The sequence below is a fragment of the Lissotriton vulgaris genome, chromosome 2_1, assembly GCF_964263255.1.
Source record: "Lissotriton vulgaris chromosome 2_1, aLisVul1.2, whole genome shotgun sequence".
NCBI classification, from domain to species: domain Eukaryota; kingdom Metazoa; phylum Chordata; class Amphibia; order Caudata; family Salamandridae; genus Lissotriton; species Lissotriton vulgaris.
The window spans coordinates 600,353,574-600,372,893 of NC_141687.1; the positions used below are offsets into that span (position 1 = coordinate 600,353,574).

Genomic DNA, 19,320 nt, shown 5'->3' on the forward strand with positions numbered 1-19,320 from the left:
CAGAACAAATATCTCTCCAGCTATCTGGGAACTGAGGCAATCTATATCTCCATACTGCATGGATCATAGGATGCGCATATATCCTCCACCGCACAATAAACCCAGTATCACCAAGTAAGACCTTGCTATGAACATTCACTTTAAGGCAATCAAGTGTCATTGCTAAGGAAGCAGATACAGCCCCTTCCTCTTTATATAATGCACATGCCGGATATCACAGTCAATGCACACCCAGAGACAAATTTTGAAATAATATGTCACAGGGAGACTCACATCTAAAATGCAAAAAATAAAGAATCAGAGAACTGCATATTTGCCTATAAGAGTATAATCCAGAGTGCAGTGGGATGGCGACAGTTGTATGCAGCATTCCAGTGCAGTGTAACCATCATCTCCAGCATTGAGACTGCTTTCAAATGGTCTACCTGCACCTCACAAGTAGTATGAGATTGAGCACATCTTTGGAATTGTCAGCACAACTCACGTCTGAAATTGGGTCCAATCAGATAACAAATGTTTGTAACCATCCCTGATGTCCGAGTCTCAAAACACAGACACCCATGCAGGGGCAAGGGTAAAGTGAGGGGGTGCTCCTGTGGGATGATTGGTCACCACATTTGAAACGTAACCAAAAGATCGATTGTACTCAGAATAATTTTAATTTTTGTGTGGTACATGAGGCCCAGAAGAAGCATCTGTAGTAAACACTTCATTTAGCTTTGATATTGTTGTAGTATGTTATTTTCTTTTGGGTGTTATGTTTCCTTTAAGCATATTTCCTATTTCCACAATTCTTTATAGAATGTTGAGTTATGACGTAGAGACATCTGCTGGAGGAGCTTGACAAGGGGCCTGTTCTGTGCTGTGGGTTTCTCATTTTCGACTTGAAATAAACTTCTCCAGTACAATTTTCTGTGGCCTGGATTCTTCTCTCTGCGGAATACGTTTGGGCAACAACACAATTGTAAATATAGGTCAATGTCGCAGCCAGAAGACAATGCGTAACAATGTCCTGTTGGCCTAATGTCACTAAAGAGCTAGGCAGACACATCATCTGCCTAAGTGGGTAAAGCTCTTCAGCTACCTAGTGCTTGTGTTGAGACCTCCTTTCATGCAGGCAGCAGCATAGATATAAATGTAAGCGGCTGACAAACTCAGACCATATTTTATACGAGCAGAAATGCCATTATTAGTTCCTGCATGAATATTGATGGTGCTGGTATGCGCAGGCCCCTGCAGGCGCGGCTCTGTCACACCAAGATCCAGAATTCATCAATCTTGGGGCGAATGTGGGACCGCGGCTAATAAATCTGGGATTGGCAAAAACGCGGTGTGCAAATTAGAGACAAATTTTCTGAATAAATAGGCTCGCACTAAAGCATAAATAGATATTCATAACCCTTAAAAAAGTTCATACATATACAAGGTGCAAACATTCCTCCTGCCTTTTCATCAAACCTGTTGCACTGGTAGATCTCATCATTTTTGACCCTCATGAATTACAGTATTCCTTTGCAAAAGAGACAGACACTCAATGGCACTAGCACAGGTGGACTGTAGGGATCCTTCCCGGCCTGACCGCTCTAGAACTTTTCCTTGCCTCATCGCCTTAATTGTATTCAACATACAGTGGCCATCAGCTCACGGTCCTGTCTACATGTAGCAAGAACAAACTTTAGACAAAACAATTTTGCAAGGACAGGCTGGATTGAAATGAAGTGTTCTAATACATCAGAAATAGGTTCACCTGTCAGTCGTAGGAATCCTCCAGATACGTTACTACATATGCCACAGATGTGCCCAGAAATGTTACCTGTCTTGCACCTGCTCCAGATATATTACTGAGTATTTTATCCATACATACACACATTTACCTGCTTGAAGTGTAACCTCAGCATCTGGGACCCATTTAAGTGTGTGCGGGTTCAAACTTGAGCACTTCCAACAGATCAAGATATCAATAATCATGCGCTCTTACCTGATCCTTCACTGGATGGGAAACAAATACTGCAGATTTACTAGTAATGAAAGGGATCTTTGCTCTGAGTCCATCATACTAACTTGCTGTCGCGGTACTCCTCCAGGCTCACTACCAGTTTGGGGAGGGGGCACCAGTAATTAATTGAAGTGCAGGTACCTCGCAGCGCTGCCAGCTGGCGTTTTGCATCCAGTATTCCCTTGACTATCATTGCAACCTTTATGCACTAAAGCAAAATACCTCGTTTGCAATATTCATGATAAATTAGCATCAACTGTGGTTTAGGAAAACTCTCCATCTTCGAATTTTGGTTCTTGATTAAGCACATCTGTCTGCTTGTGGACTAGATATAGCGTTGGACTAACACGTGGCCAGCAGTTATATCCAGTCCTGTTACTAGTATCAATGCTCCAGCAGCTATACCATTTTGCAGATTGCTTGGGCACTCATACATGTTTTGAAGGAAGTACACCACTTTGTAACAGTATGGCGCAACATGACTTTCATGGGTGTCTTTCCCAAAGGAAGATCCTCTCTTGGTATTTTAAGAAATCTTGGGCAGTTGGAGTTATATGAATAAATTAGTATTTCAAGGATTTCTAATCAATTTTTAACCTATTCGTGCAACTTAACTAGCTTCAGCAATGGTATAACTTTTCATTAACACCGCCCCATGTATGGCCTTGTCCGATTTCTCTTGCATGAACTGAAACCAGTGCACAGTTTGAACCAGAAAGTGAAAAATGAGTTTCCAGGTGCTCGGGTTTTGTACCTATGCACGTATGCATAAGTACTGCAGCACGTTTCCGTTTGTTTCATACAAACATTTGCAAGTTGTAATAGTCCTCAAACAAAGCCTGCTGTGGAAAAATGTACCAACTCGTTTATCTTTGTATAGAAAACTACAAAAATGTCTAATTGATCGAAAAGTGCTCTTGCACAAATATCTATCAGCAAGCAACAGTCCTAAACACTACTAGTGTGGACGTTAGGTTAGCAAATTCACCCAATCCCCCACTAAACAGAAAGTGAACTTGTCGGAATGTGGATTTTAAACGCATGTTGTAATTTTAGTGCAGTATTTAATATTTATGGGAACTTGAGCTTTTTGCTGGATACATTTAAGAAAATGTTTTTGCAAAATATCTGTTTGCAGTCTATTTTTTTTACATGAAACCCTAGAACTGGACTCTGTGTACCTTTTGGTTCTGTAAATGGTGCCAATATTCTTCCTATGTTTTAAATGAATGAATAAATAAAAAGAAGCTACCTACCTAAGACATTAGTCCTGCAGCTTTTAAGCAACATTTATTGTGTCACAACGAATCACAGCCTATTGATAACCCTACAGTTTTATTACAAGAGATATGAGTGACACTCATGTTGGTCCTTTTGATCACAAGAAAATGACTGTCACAGATTCAGAGGACCCTTATCAAAGAGTCTCACACTCTGACATTATTGTAATCATATCTATGACAGCCCTCTTCAGCTTGATCCCTCTTCAGCTTGATCTTGTCCTAGCTAGATGCCCATGTTTGCATTCTTTTTTCAGGCAGTCAGGAATAAGGCTCATCCGCAAGGCCTTGTCATCTTCCTGTGGACATATCTGATGGCACATATATTTCAACACTCTCCTATGTCCGTCGATTTTCTGGTCCCTTATCATCGGGTTCCAGCAATTAATGTTCCTTGCTGCCTGCCTCTTCTAAATCTACACAGATCCAAAAGCATTCTGAGACTAGTGCAAGCTGAGTAACAAAGCTTTACAAAAACCCAAAGAAATAAAAATAAAGACAACCATTCAAAATGTGAATGTGAAGTTGTAAATTGAATAATCCCAAAGTTGGTAGTCAATGATTTAGGAAGCATTGCATGCCACTGTCATTTAGAAGAAGAAGAGGTCCTTTCAGAAAAATCCAAAAAGATGTGCACATAAAAATGTGCTTATAAACAGCTGAAAAAGGCAATATTTAAACTCTCACAATGCTATCTTAAAGGTATCTCTCAGCCAAATGTAAGACATAAAAGCTTCAACAGAATATTTCACAGGAGGATAATATCATTTTGCCCTTTTCTAAATCTTTACTCCTGAAAGAGGTTCCTGACACCCTTAGGAATCTCCATGCTGCCAGGCGAAAGATTAAGAGGTTTAATTTCAAAGACTTCAGGAGGCAGGCTGAATGGCGCTGAATTAGGCAGTCACACTTTCTCTAGAATGTGTGAAAAATCGTTAATGTGTGGGGATTCCTGTATACGGAAAGGAAGCCAAAGTAATCCAGCTGCCTGTCCCATCTCAAAATTACAGGAAGGTCTTTCTTTGAGCAATCACAATTTGTTAATCATCTACTGTCTTAATGGTATTACTAGTGGAAAGTCAAATTCCATCCACCTTTTTTTATCCAATATCACTTCATTATGTATTTGTGTCTTTTGAAACTGACCTCATGCTTTTTAATGGCTTGTGCACTACATTGACAGGTTAGAGACATTCTGCTTTCTGGTAGTTGTCACCAGAAAGCAGAATGTCTCTAACCTGTCAATTTAGTGCACACATGGGGCTATCCAGTGACTCTGCTGAGTGCACCTGTTCCGCCCTTTGGAAATGAACGGCAGATGGAGTAATGATCTAATGATCCATGGCTAAAAATGTGAAGTTGGATTTTAAGAGGTAAGTAAGGGGATGATTTCCACTTGGGTTTTTATGCAGCGTATCACAATCCGACCTCACAGGACGAGTGTTATTTCTTGGAAGATTTTAAAGTAAATCCTGACAGTAATTGCTCGTAACTCTAGCATGTTCATATGGAGAACTACAAACTGAAACATTACATCTTCAACTGATGAAAGTTAAGGAGAATCGCAACCCCGAACAATGCGTCCTCGACTATCATCTGCTGATGTATTACTTCTTCAAAATAACTTATTTTTGGTGTGCTTTTTTGGCAGATCTACCACAGCAGGCTAGAATCAGCTCGACGAGTCACTGAAAAAAATACTGAGCTTTCAAAGTCGGGCATATTAAGGGTCCCTATTTCATGGGAATGACAGAGTCGGAGCTTTCACGTTTCTAATGGTTGACAAGATTGAAATTGTTCAAACATACATTTGATTATGAGTGGCAAAAGATAAAGCATGTCCAATATATAAAATTACTAGAGATCGATAAGATTATCTGCAGTCTAACCATATAATGCACAAAATGTAATGTCAAAAAGTCACTGAAAATTATAGAGAAATTGCACTGAAAAGAGCACTGGAGATCCTCCATAATGATAGAAAATATTATTATTAAGGTGCAATATTAGGTGGGCTCCATATGTCAACAGGCTGAACATGTTTTTAAAGTGATTTTCCATTGTTCTGTCCCTATACGCAAGGACAGACAAACAATATTGTACAGGCTTTTTATGAGGAACTAATACAAACCTGCAAACTTTCCACAGGGAAGAAAAAAACAAGACTAGCTGGCAACAGGGAAAATGACTAAAAACATTGGAAATGTTAGGGTTTAGAGTTGGCAGAGTATTTTAAAAAGGACACATGTGTTCCAATAAGAGGGTCTATTTCAGTGTGGGTTTTAACCTGCTAAAACAACTGGCGCTAGTTTCTTAGAACCTAACAGTCATAAAAATTAAGTAAAAGTCCGTGAAATGTGTCCCATACTTGTTTGTTGTTTCATTTGTGTATCCTATTTTATTGAAGAATGGAATCGTTTGTGCATCCCGTTTTCTTGAAGAATGGAATTGTGTTTAATGTTTTATGTTATTTAATTCCCATTGTTGTTTTTTCATGTAGCTGTATATCTTGCTTTCATGTGCCTACATTCTTAATATTCATCAGATATTGGTAACAACCGTGGTCCAGGCTGAGTGTCTTGTAAACGATCCAACTACCAAAACGTCGCCACAATTAAGCACATTTTTGGAGTGAAATGTGTTGGTTTTTACTGCAATTTTACGTTTTGAGGTCTTTCTTCACATAGTATCTACAGTAATACAGAATTTTGAAAGAATTCTACAGGAACGGATTGTCCATCAAAATTCCTAACATAGGGCCACAAGATTATTTTCCTAAACAAATAACATTTCTAGAAATAGACCATTTTAATAACATGAACTATGAATATTTAAGAGATCATTATTTGAACAAACAGAGAATATTATCCATAGCACATCCATTCATGCATAATCTGTGACTGTTTCTTAAAAAATTATAAAAATAGTCCGGCATATTTACCTGTTTGTGCCATATAAATACCAGGCTCGTCGGCCGATCTTGGACGCTGAGTTTTCACTTTCTGATTTTCTTCATAGCCTTCACCTAGAAAATGCAAAAAATATTTGTGAATCTGGAAGAAGAGATAGGTTTATTTCTGAGATTAATAAAACGGCTAGCATGAATGGGTTTATACAGGATGTCATTTAGGGGGTGCTTATGCTTTGGGCTATGAGAAAGGAAGATACCAAGGCGTTTTACTCTGTCAGAATCCCCTTCCTTTCAACCACCTAAGGATAAAGAGGTAGGTCCTCGTAGGATTTCTCGAACTGAAAGGGGATTACCTTAAGTCATATAGGTATGCTATCAGCCAAGTTATTCACAACCATAAAGAATTTAAAGGTAGCACTTGCATTCTCTTAGCATTAACCACATCCATCTGAACCAACTGAAAGCAGCAAAATCCAAACAATATCCAAAATATAAAATTGACCAGCTCTAATCAATGTGGTAGAAGGAACCTGCCTGTTGTCCATGCAGGCACCAGTGAAAGATTAGTATTGGTCCATCTGTGAGTGGATACACATTTTACAGGCTGGGTGACTGACAATAAGTCTGGTTAAGGATGCTATAGACAACTATACCATAGTGCCATGCCCTTTTAAGCTTATCCTCTCCAACCTAAATGGGCTACAATAAATAAGGTTGATGCGTTCACACAATGTGGCAACCTACAATACATTTATTGATATGCAACATACAGTGAATAGTGTGCATTGTCTGGTCCATGGGAAACCGTGTAGCTAGTTGTGGGAGGCATGTACAATGTCGCAAACTTTCAAACCAAATTTACTAAGATGGAGCAGATATATGAGCTGGGAGGAATTGCATGCACATATTGTTTTCTAACAATTAGATTTTTCTATTGAAAGTTTTAACCATTCCATCTGTCTCTTTGTTTAGTAAAAAGTAATTTAAAAACTGTTTGATGAGTGATAACGTCCCATCGGAAGTTTCAGAGGCTGCAGCTGCAATTTTTGATTACAATATTATACTTTCATCCATGTCTAAGTAGCTCCTATAACAATTTCATTAGTATGCATGATGTGAGCATCAGTGGACTAATGCAACTGCTCCTGGGGCCTGTGTTTCATTCCATTGTCACAGCTTTAAATCCTTGCAGGTCCAATAAACATTTCATCCCTTGGAGGCAGAAAAAAAGGAGTATGATTTATACCCATTATTTGTAAGTGTGCCAAAAGACCTGTTAGAGGTGAATATGCACTCTATGAACACAATCTTTATAATCCTGTTCTTTACTCTGTGTTTCTCAAACTTTCTTCAACAAACAAGCGAAGTGTGAAGGACGTAGTTATCCTTATATCCAGGTTCATGTTCTCACTACTCTAGCAATAACTGGCCTTTAGGAAACATGGGTGTGTGATAATTCTGTACTTCGTAGGCATTACGTAATATCTTGACCAGTCACCCACTCTTCTTGAGGTCATACAAAGGGAGGATTAGCTCTTCTTCCAAACACCTCTATTAATTGGAAATTTACTAAGCAGTGTTTTATTATGCAGTGTACAGCAATAAGGATGTTGGAGTGAAAATATGGTTGTATTATTTGGATGGCCCTCTACCGTTGTTTAATGTATGCATCCCACCAGGTTGCTCGAATACCTACATTAAGACTGATGTTTTACAATTGATAATCTGTTTTATAGAAAAGGAAAGCACTGACAATGTATATTTGGGGACTTCAGTGCAAAGAGCTCTGCATCACTGGTGGAATTCTTCAGCGATAATGACTTAGAATCTACTTTGAATATTCTCAAACTGCTGTATAATGCAAAGTGTAAGGCAGACAAAAGAGGAGCCTGCTTTTAAAGACAACTTTCAGAAGTTAGTTGCATTTGTGTAAATGGTTATATTGATGGGGATATACCTGCCAATACTACCTACATAGGGTGTAATTCTGAGACGCTAATTGGGTCTATTGTATCCCTATATATTGCTTGCATTAATACTTCACTAAGCTATGTTCTTCTCTTGTTAGTGACCATGATTAAATTGTATGTCATCCCTTCCTCACTCTATCCAGAGGAGCTAATTGACACTTATCCAGAGGCGCACTTATAGCCCTTAATTGGAACAATTGGAATTAATAATCTATCAGACTGTATTAGTTCTCTAACCTAAGTAGACCCTTTAGCAAAAGCACCAAATGTTTTTACTCTTTCATTTTATCATCCCAAAAAGAGTATACTCTTTACAAAGGAAGAAATTCATATAAAGTATTTATTTATTTATTTCAAAGGTTTTATATAGCGCTGCTGGACCCAAGAGTATCAGAGCGCTTTACAGGGAAGGTAAGACATAATAATAGAGAATAACAAACAATTAACAGTATTCAGAGAATTTACAAGGGATATAGCAATACATTTAGAGGAGCCATAAGGGCAAAGAAACAAAAATAAATTAAAGGGGAAGATGAAGTTTTAAAGATCAGAGAAGTAAGGGGGTGCCGTGGAGGGGAGGGAGAATGAAACGGGGAGAGGGTGTAGGGAAGGAGTGAGTAGGGGAAGAGTAAAGAGTGAGCAAGTTCAGGATCAAGGTCATTAGGTACATCGATATTTGTTGAGAAGAGTAGTAACTGATTTTCTATTTCTGGAAAGAAAAATAGCGTGGAACTCCATTTATTTGCAGAACTAAATCAAGGCTTAAGTAACGTTTTTTTTTACTGTTCTAGTAGGGAGTGTGCACTCCTATAAGAAACAAGAAGTTCCCTAACTATATAAAAGAAACTGTGTCAGCAGACAGCTCAAGACCATAACTGGTGATCGCTCCAAGAGGATGTTAGATCCTATGCCCCACAAAAGTGTTGGCATCTAATTGCACTTCATACCGGCTCAAAAAACACAAAAATCTGCAAGGAATGGTGCACCTATGTTTCCTCTCTTTATGCCAGAAAAAGGACAACTGTAACTCAAACTTGCCAACTATACCCTCTAATACATTGTTGGTTGCACCTTCTAATCCTTACGCCCATGCAATCTTGAATTGTAGAATATTGGCAAAGATCTCAGCTGCAAAAGGCCCTGATGGTTTGCTAACTTCAATAAGGAACATTGATCTATTAAGGGACGATTTTTTTACCTGTTGTTCAAAAATTGCTAGCTGTCTAGTTCCTGATTCTTGTAGACTGAGTATTATCATGTCTCTCCATAAAGAGATCGAGACCAGCAAATTGCACTCTTTAATGCCATGGGTAAGATATTTTGTAAATCCTTGCTAGAACATCTTTAGGCTTATGGTATAGAAAACAGGATACTCCTCATCAAACAATCTGGCTTCTGCTCTCAGTACTGAGTCTGATCGCTGGGGTATAGACTGTTGTTGATAATTGCAACATGATTAGCAATAAGCAAGACTATGGAGCCTTTGCTGATTTTATTAACATCTTTGATAGTGCAGACAGACCTACTTTATGGTGGAAGCTGAGTTACAGGGGGTTCCCAGCTGGCCTGGTAAACCATCTGTCAGACCCTGGACCCCTTGTTGGCTCAGGTAGGTACCTTAGGCCAAGTGGGGACCCGCGGTTCCACGTCAGGGAAAGGAAGGTCACCTTCCGTTCACCCCCTTGGTAGCTTGGCATGAGCAGCCAGGCTTATTTTTAAGGCAAATGTGTAAAGTATGTGCAACCACGTTCACAGCAACCCAATGATGACGCCACAAATAGACTCCACACGAGTTTTATAACAATGAGTATAAACTTCATATGAAAAGATATACGATAAGACCACACAATATAAATCCAACATATGCGTATTAGTAATATTCCTTTTGGCCGGTTGTTAGGCCATCAAGCACTTTTACGTTCTGGTGATAATAATGAGCACTTCTAAACAGTCTACTGTAATCCTAGCACCATGTTATACAGATTGTAATGCTAGAATCAGGCCCTTTTGGAATGTGAAAATAATGCAATGCGGATGCAACAATCAGGCACTTTGCAATGTAAAAAGAATGCAATGCGTAACACATCAATCAGGCACTGTGCGATGTAGAAATATTGCAATGCGTACTACAAACGCCAGGTACGCTGTTATACCGAAATAAGGCAATGCGTAATACACTAATCAGGTAGTTTGTTATGGAGGAATAATGCAATGCGTAATACGCTAATCAGGTAGTTCATTATGCGGAACAATACAATGCGTCATATGACAATCAGGTGGTTTGTTATGCAGGAATAATGCAATGTGTAATACGACAATCAGGTACTCCGTTATGCAGAAATAGATTAATCCGTAATACACTCCGGCCCTGATCACGGTGCTATAGGCGGTCCCTCTGTCACATGTGCTGACTCGCAGGCAGCCTCTGACAACAGATGCCCCCACACGGTTATGGTATAACTCAAAAAGTGCAGCTCTGCACTCCGACCCCAGTACTGCCACTCCCATGGCAATACTGGCCGCGATAAGAGCCGAAGCAGAGACTTGTGCTGCTGAAATGAGAAAGAGGCTGTGAGCATCTCACTCCGAGCCCGCGCCCCACCCCAGGAGTCGACACACACGTTACCTGGGGGCGCAAACTCACTCTCCTCTCCTCGTCCAGGGACTTGGGCCACCAATGCAATCTTTGGGACTTGGAAACGGTGGGCTCGGGCCGGCGGCTCAGCTCCTCCGGGGCTGCCGGTCCGGGCCGCTACTGCTACGAAGATCTCAGGCTGCCACAGGGCACATGCACACAGCATCGCTGAGACTCATTGAGCTTCAGGTGCATAATCACGGGGCACTCCACATGAAGGTCTCAGGCTGTACAATGAACACGCACGCAGCGTCACTGAGACTCACTTTAACTCTGGGTGAACGATAACAAGGCAATCCTCACAAAGGTCTCACACTGCACAAAGCATACGCACACAGTGTCGTGGAGACTCACTTGTATCCCGGGTGCACGATACAAGGCAATCCTCGCGAAGGTCTCACGCTGCACAAAGCACACGCACACCGCATGAATGAGACTCACTTGGATTCCGGTGCACACAATAACTGGACAATCCTCAAATAAGGTTCAGGCTGCAAAAAGTACATGCACACAGCACCGCTGATCCTCGCTTGGACTCCAGGTGCCCACGATCACAGGACACTGCTTACGAAGGTCTCAAGCTGCAACAAGCATGTGCACACAGCACCGCTGAGTCTCTCCTTAAAACTTTGGTGTTCCTGAGTTTCCGAAACAGGGAGCCAGCTCACCTCGGGCCCTTGGGGATAAGTTACTTCAGGACACAGAACAGCAAAGTTCTTTCAAGCTGGAGGACACAGCACACAGCAAAGTCCCTTCAGCCTTTCCTTGGTTAAAACAGCAAACTACAGGCCAGCCCCAGAACACACAGCAAGGGTCAGTCCTTTCCTTCAGTCTATTCAGTTGTTTCTTCCATCACAAAGTAGCTCCAGTCTTGTTCAAACTTGATGAAGCCATTCACCAAAGTTCAGGGGCTGCAGCTCTCATAGTTATACCCTTCAATGGCTTTGACGTCTTTGTGCTCAGGGGGCACTGACCCCTGTTCAAACCAGTTCTGGGTGCCTCCCTGCCAGTGACACCTTCTTCCTTTGATTAGTGAGGGTCTGGATTTTTATTCACTCAGCAGGAGATGGAACAATTGTTTTATAGCAGAAACCCTGACCTCTTCACCTCTAGGGGCTACTCCTCCCCCTACATTCCAGATACAGGTAAGCCTATTGCTGTCCCACCTCCTCCCCAGGGTCAAAACATTCCCCAGATCCTATTGCTTTCAAATCAAGACAGTCAACCCACAACCAGGCAGAGACGCACAGATATATTAGAGCACAAAAACCCAGCCACTTCTAAAAGAGTATATAGAAAAGACAATGTCCCAATAGGTAGCAAATTGATAGGCAATTTAGTTATGTATGCAAGAAACATTACATAGGAAGGAAACACGGAGTCTCAGTTTGTCAGTACTTAGCTTGTAATTCACAAATTAGTTGAAAAGTTGAAATATTTACACATGGGAATACAGTTGAAAGCAGCACTGTACAAGAACAATCATGTGACAACCCAAAGGGCACTTGGTGACAAAGTGATATGTACAAGTGAAAAAGTGACGACGCAAATGATGGAGGTGAACAGCGTGGACGGCGCAATGTGACAAGTTTATATACAGTAAATACAATTAGAATTTGGATTCATTAGTGCTTATCATAAAGTCTTGCAGTAATTATCTGACGTGGTTACCACATTTTTATGTATTCCCCTGATTTTTTTAAACATTTTATTTACCGTGAATTTCTTCTGGCTCTGGAAATCAACTTAAGCTTTCTAAGCCCCTAGCATTTGCTTTGTAGGATTGACACTAACTTATGCAAACTTGTTGAGATGGGATTCAGGTTCACAGATGAATTTGGAGAATAAGAAGGCATAAGCCAAAGCAAGTTGCCTTTCCAGTGCCTCATACTTCGCAACTCGTAAAACCTGTTCAAGAATAACTAAAACTGTTTCATTTAAAAGCAAAGGTATTAAGCAGCAAAATATGAGCATTCATTACACCCCTTTATCCTACTAAGAATTGAGAATCTGCCACTACAATGTATTTTAGGTAAATGGAACAAAAAAGACCCCTGGATTATTCTTGTCTACTCTGTCAAAGTGATTGTCAAGATTTGAATCCGGTCTCATTTGCATTTCCAACTCTAGACATGGCATAATTTCTTAAGAACATGATTCTCCGTAATAATGTGAGGCCGGCAATAGAAGCCATTCATTTTTATCGTGAATCACCGTACCCAGCACAGACTATTATAATCTTTTTTAAATAATGGTTTAATTTGTATAAACGTATAGATTTTTGCATCTTTTTCTTTTTTTATCTTGTATTTATCGACTTTCTGAGAAAATACAAATAACAACCGTTGGCATCAGGGAATGGGGAACCAGTTGGGGAGTTTGAATATAATGTACCAGCAATACTCTAAGATATGTATATATATGTAAGCAATGATTGGACTGAACTGTATGTAAAGCGATGATATACTAAATGGCAATAAAATCTGGTTTAAAACAAAAAACAACTATTGGCATCAGACCATTTCCTGTACAGTGCTCTGATGCCTGTAGGGGGGGTTCACACTATATAAAACAACAATTTTTCATATACAAAACTTCACCTGCTTGTTAACCTTCCCATTGTCAAGAAGAACAGTTCTATTTCGTACCACACTGAGTGATGCAGTTGCATAGCACTCAAAAAATCTCATTCTGAACCCTTCCAAGTTCTCACACTCTATCTGGAATTTATTCTGATCCTTCACCTTAACTAGAATCATTTAATGCCACTGCAGCATCAGCTGTAGGTCCAGAGGCAAGGCATCCAGAAGTGACAAAAATGGTGCTGTTGACATAAGTTGCACCTGGCTTTTCATGACTCAAAGAGGAGAAGGAGGAAAATAATAGAACGCATTAACTCTGAAGGAAGGCTACCAGGCTGTAAACTGTATGGAGACTGTATATCATGTGCATTTGAACAGGGATATGCACACATATGTGGCGGACTTGTGGTAAAACAAGTCCATAAGGGTAATATGTGATGCACATTGGCGCACCGAATGCAAGTTTGTGAAACTTTAAGCATCAGGAAGACTCATAGTATCGAATGCGTAGGGCTGTGTAGAGAAGCCTGGGTGGGCCGGATTTATCCTGGGTTCTTGATGCCGCAAAATGGTGGCAAATGTTTGCCTGCAAAACGGAGTCTGCGAGTGCCAGTAGTCTTTGAACTAATGCTCATGTGCAGGATTCTGAAGTGCCCACTAAACACCAGCTGCAGAGTCATGATGAAATATTTCTGAACCTCATACAAGTGAAGAAGGCCTCAATTCATATTGAACTACAACAGGACTTCGCCTTTCTTCCACCTTTTCTTACCTTAATGGCTGAGACCTTGTCGACTTCACATCTGTTGCAATGTCCTGGAATGAGTAATCTCTAGAGGACTGAAAAACTGCACTTGGGGATGTTCACAGATACTTGTGTAGCTACTCAGGGTCTCCATCTCAAGGAACTACTAGGTATTTGTAGCTTCCTGAACAGTTCAAGATAATCTATTTTTTTTGGTCATATTCAATCGTATCCCTTATATGTTTAGTGTTAAAGATCAAGAGGGTTAGAATCGCAAAGTTCAGAAATTAACTCCTGTAGACTCTTCTGTAATTCACAACGGTTACAGGAGTATATCAGGGATTTCACGATGTTCTCAGGATTTTGTACACTTCACCTGAGCAAATATACAAAAGTATAATAGCTAATTTGAAATTATAGTTTTTTTCTCCGCAGGGAAAATATTTTACCCAGGAAGAAATCTTTCCCCTTTTGTTTTCAACCCACAATTTTGGAAACATATGCTCTCCATCCCTTGACAGCAGTAAATCATTGACCATTTTCAGTATGGGAATTCGCCTAAAAACCTTATGAATATCCCAAAAAGCATATGTTAGTGGATGAACGTACATTTTCCAGGATGTTGCAACCCTGGAACATCTCTACGTAACCTTGGCAGAAGATTTACTTCTACATAATACTACATGATAATGGAAGTTAAATTACAATATTGTGATTACAAAACATGAAATACACTTGCAAATCAAATCATTTGTTTATGAAAGCTGAATTCATATATACATACAGCTTCTGAATTGGGATATCATTATGAGTCTTACTTGAGGGAAATCCCTCCACTTTTCAGTGGAGTAATATACCTGTAGGTTGTACTTCAGAATTTAAATACTTTGACATTCACCATAGCCTCGAATCCTTTAAGATGCTGGGAACTGAAGATGGTGCTCCTGAGGGATGAAAGTCAGCAGTTAGCACTAAATTCAGGTGAGTTAACCCTGAATGTCCTTCGTTGTGTGTAGCACTCCATAAAATGGCTAAACTCCTTCAAATTCTTTATGTGTTGCAGAAATAGCCCTAGAACATATTTGTATTTGAACCAACTTGTGTCTAATGCAATTAGCTTCAAATGGGTTAATACACCTCCCATGATTGCCTCTGACAAATGTATTAAGTCGGTATCTGATGGTGGGTAGCATGGAATGGCAGATGTACATCCCACCACTGGCGAGCTATACCTTTAATAATGACTGGATGTTTTTTAAAAGGGATGATGCAGCCTTTTGAGCTAAATGATCCCTCCTGAAGGACTGGGCATACTAGTTCTCCTCTACAAATATTGGAGTCCTCCGAATCTCCCTTCACACTTACTGAAGGAGTACTGATATGCTGATGGAAGGCACGTAAATAGGTGGGATGGTAAGGTAAACTAACTATGTTTGTTTTTTTGCATCTCTTTATTGGCAAATTCATCAGTAATACAAATACAAACATGGCAAGGTGTGGGCTTCTCCAGGTCTGCTTCCCATATAATCAATTTGCTTTAAGCCAATAAGTGATGTTACGTGGAACAGTAGATTCTACATGCCTGTGTGGGCGCGGATCTCTGTGACTGTTGAGGCATGGACATATTGTCAGTTCCAGGGCTAAGCAATTCCAGGTGAGGCAAGAGAAGGTAAACTAACTTTGTTAACCCCCTCTGACATAAGCAGTCGACACATTGGCATACGGGATTATGCTTCTGGAATAACATTGGGATTTCACTGTTTGGCTATGTGTGGGAGAGCACTCACAAGGAGTCTAATAGTAACCTACAGTTGGACTTGTAGATATGTAAGACACCATTTTTTTTAAACCTACAATTATGTCACACGCTAGAGATTGAGTGTCCTAAGGGGTCTACCAGAGTATAACCCTCTGGAGACCCATTTTATATTAGAAAGAACTGAAAAGGCATGTACCTCTAAAACCAAAACTCTCTTCTTATTGATTAACACTCAAATCTATTAATATTGCACACTAATGTGAGAATTGCATTGCCTTGTATTGGATGCTATAACGATACAATTGGCTCTGGTGGCTCCTTGTGCGACAATCATTTTTGCCGCCCCTGCATCCCATGACTGTCTCCTCGGATTCTCTCACTAGCACCAGGCAAAAGTGCCCCTCATCTCTCCAATCATAAACTATTGTTAAACACAGCGCTTCCCCTGAGGTTGGCACCCCTTGCACAGGTCAGCACCAGTCGCACTGCTCTAAAGCCGGCCCGGGCATACAATTATTTTTTTGCCATGTGATAGTTTTGATATTAAGTCATTCATAGAAAGCCTCAATTATTTGAGTGAATGTTCTGTTCCTTGAAATTTATTATACAACCTCAATAAAACATTTGTTTTTTACAAAGCTTGTTAATAAAAATGTAATGTCCATTTGGCTCAAATAAGATCCTCAAAGCAAGGAGGCATAAACTTTTGGAACTCATATGTCTAACATCGTCTCTGCTGTACAGATGTAATTCCTTGGGTGTTACAAATCCCCCTCCTAAAAAACGAAGGTAACTTTTCCTTCAGAAAACACACATTAATGGCATATAGGTTCAGAAGGACACTGAACTAATGAATAATTTCCTAAACAACCAAACTTTTGGAAACGTTTGTAAAGTTATGTTTGGTTATTCCGGCCCACTTTAGAAAACCAACTCCTGTAGGGAGCAAGTCACAGGGGCCAAGGAGGCTTGAAGGACAGTCACCTTGCAGTGAAAGCAGTCTTCAGGTCAGATCTAGGCTCTATAGGAGAACCACCATGTACATCAATGGAGTGGCCCTGATGCAAGGGATACTGGCTGAAAATGCTGAAGGATGCTGTGGATGCTGATCTGGCTGAGGGGTTTATGGGGGTCTTCCTGTGGCCACCCCTTGATCCACAAACATGGTTGGGTGAGATTAGCCAAAAAGACCGATGTTCCTTGAAACCTGATTAAAGGTCAGCCAACATCAGTTGCCACTGGTCTACCGGTCTCCAGTTACAGTGAAAACAGCAGTTTCTTTTAACTGAAGCTAGTGTCAGTCTTGCACTTTGACAACTCTCCAGAGTCCATCAGATTCGGGTGATACTTTTGAGTGTTGAGACACTGTTTCCAATGCTGCACTTCAGTGGTCAGTGGAAGGCAAGCGATGTTGGCTATCAACCTGCCAAGGCAGGCATCTTCAATTTTTGTGGCCCGGGAGCTGTAACATGAAGTTAGCAAACGGACTCTTTGAGACTCTTCCTCTTTCTGGGGCTCGGAGACAACTTTTCCTGGAGGAGGGCACCACAGGCATGTTTTCTCTCTGCTAGCCCAAGGAGTAGCAGGTGCAGTCCAGTCTTTGGTGCAGCCTCTCTTTGCGGGGTTCAGGGAACAGCAGGGCAGTACTCCTTTGGTCTTCTCTCCAGTGCAGACTAGATCTGAGGTCTGAGTGTCATTTTATGCCCACAACTTGCCCTAGGTGTATTCGGTGATTGCTAGTTAATGAGCTACCTGGTTCCCTCCTGCCATTGGGTGGTGATTCCTGTAGGAGGCATCTAGCTATCCAGAATGCAATATTCTGTCTACCGTCAAGATGGAAGAACCCCTCTCTCAGTGAGTGGAGCTACCTAAGGGGTACATGCTCATTGGAAAAGAGGTTTGACAAATGTTCCCCCTCTCTGTACCAGATACGAACCTGTCTGCCAGAACAAGAGAGCAGCCCCTTTAGTGCATGTCCATCGTTTGCCTTTCAAATGCAGATTCTCCCTTGAAGCTCACCCTTGTATCTCTAAGAGTGCACTGAGGCTAACCAATCTTCAGTGCCAATACTCTGACCCTATACAATTTGTATATCGGATTGGCTCACCCACAATTTACATAATTTAACTTACTTATTATTCCTTATTATATGATGCCATGGGTACCCGTGGCCTGTAAGTAAAATTGTCCCTCGTGGACTGCAGCACTTATTGTGAGGCCACAAGAGTTGATAATTTCAGAGCATACATCAAGGTCACCTTTCTAGCTGCAAGCTTCAAAGGAAAGTAGGCATTATCTTCCTGCAGACTCTGAGAACCTGAAACAAGTCTCATGGTGACTTCCCTTCAGTCATTGCTCAATACACCTCAAAAACAGACCTGCAGCATCAAAAAGGCCCCAGTGGCTTCGATTATGGCAAATTCTGAAACCCACTATTGGTTCACAAAACAGCATGTCGATCTTTGTATAGGATGTTATTTCCTCTTGGGTATCTCTTACAGTAAAATTTAAGTAGGATAATGTAAAGCAGTCACCATTCAAAAGCTAGTATGAGGGAAGCAATACTGACCCTTGAACAACTTTCAGTGTTACTCGTGATTGTACAGACTATGAAAAGCTTTATGAGGAACCACCATCAGAAATTCTCAAGTTGCCTCAGGCACAGGCACATTTCACAAAGGCCCCAGCAAACGTCATTGTGGTGTTTTGGAAGACCCACAAACCCTTCACAAAATAGAGTTGTACAGTTTTTGAGTATCCAAGCCTATCTTCTATGCCTGCAATAATAGTTACGATGAATCATAACTGTTACAATGTACCATTATATAAAGAGATACCAATACTCACATATGACATCAATACACTATTTTATATCCCAACTATACCTGAATGCTCCTGTACAGCCTGTTGTACCTCTCAGATATTACAATACCTTTGCCTATATTCTGTTATTAGGGTTTAGCCAGCGCTCAATAAAACTCAAAATAATAATAGTAATATAGTCTGTTTAAATATGTTAAACTCTTTTTGCTCACCACAAGACCAAGATCAATGTCTGAAATATGTGTTTTACTGATTATTTCATCCCAATATGCATCTAATAATTTTTAGTATGTAGTACAACTACATTAATAGCCTGTAGCTAATACCTGTTAGTTGACATTCATTTTAACACAACCCATTTCAATTTGTTTCTTGTTATTCTACTATGCCTTCCCCAGGATACTTATGGGAGATACATGTATTGCATATCCTGCTAATTAGCTACTAATTATCACTCAGAACCAAAGTGGACAGCAACTACTATTTCTAAAGAAATAAAAACGTCCCGCATATATCACCACAACAATTTTATGGCCCTAATCAGTCCTTCGTTTTATTAAGCATAGGCTCTTCTTCATCCTCACTGAAACCAAATATTTTATCTCATTCTTTGATCTAA

At 40.4% G+C, this 19,320-nt stretch overlaps 1 protein-coding gene across 6 annotated transcripts in view; it reads right to left on the reverse strand.

Moving 5' to 3' along the window:
- Window positions 1-19,320, reverse strand: part of ADGRB2 (adhesion G protein-coupled receptor B2) — a 1,127,991-nt gene that overhangs the window by 647,123 nt on the left and 461,548 nt on the right. For all 6 annotated transcript variants that reach the window (XM_086955647.1, XM_086955646.1, XM_086955645.1 and 3 more), the window contains exon 3: window positions 6,218-6,301. In XM_086955647.1, the coding sequence (XP_086811773.1) occupies window positions 6,218-6,301 (84 nt within the window). The remainder of the gene's footprint in view (window positions 1-6,217; window positions 6,302-19,320) is intronic.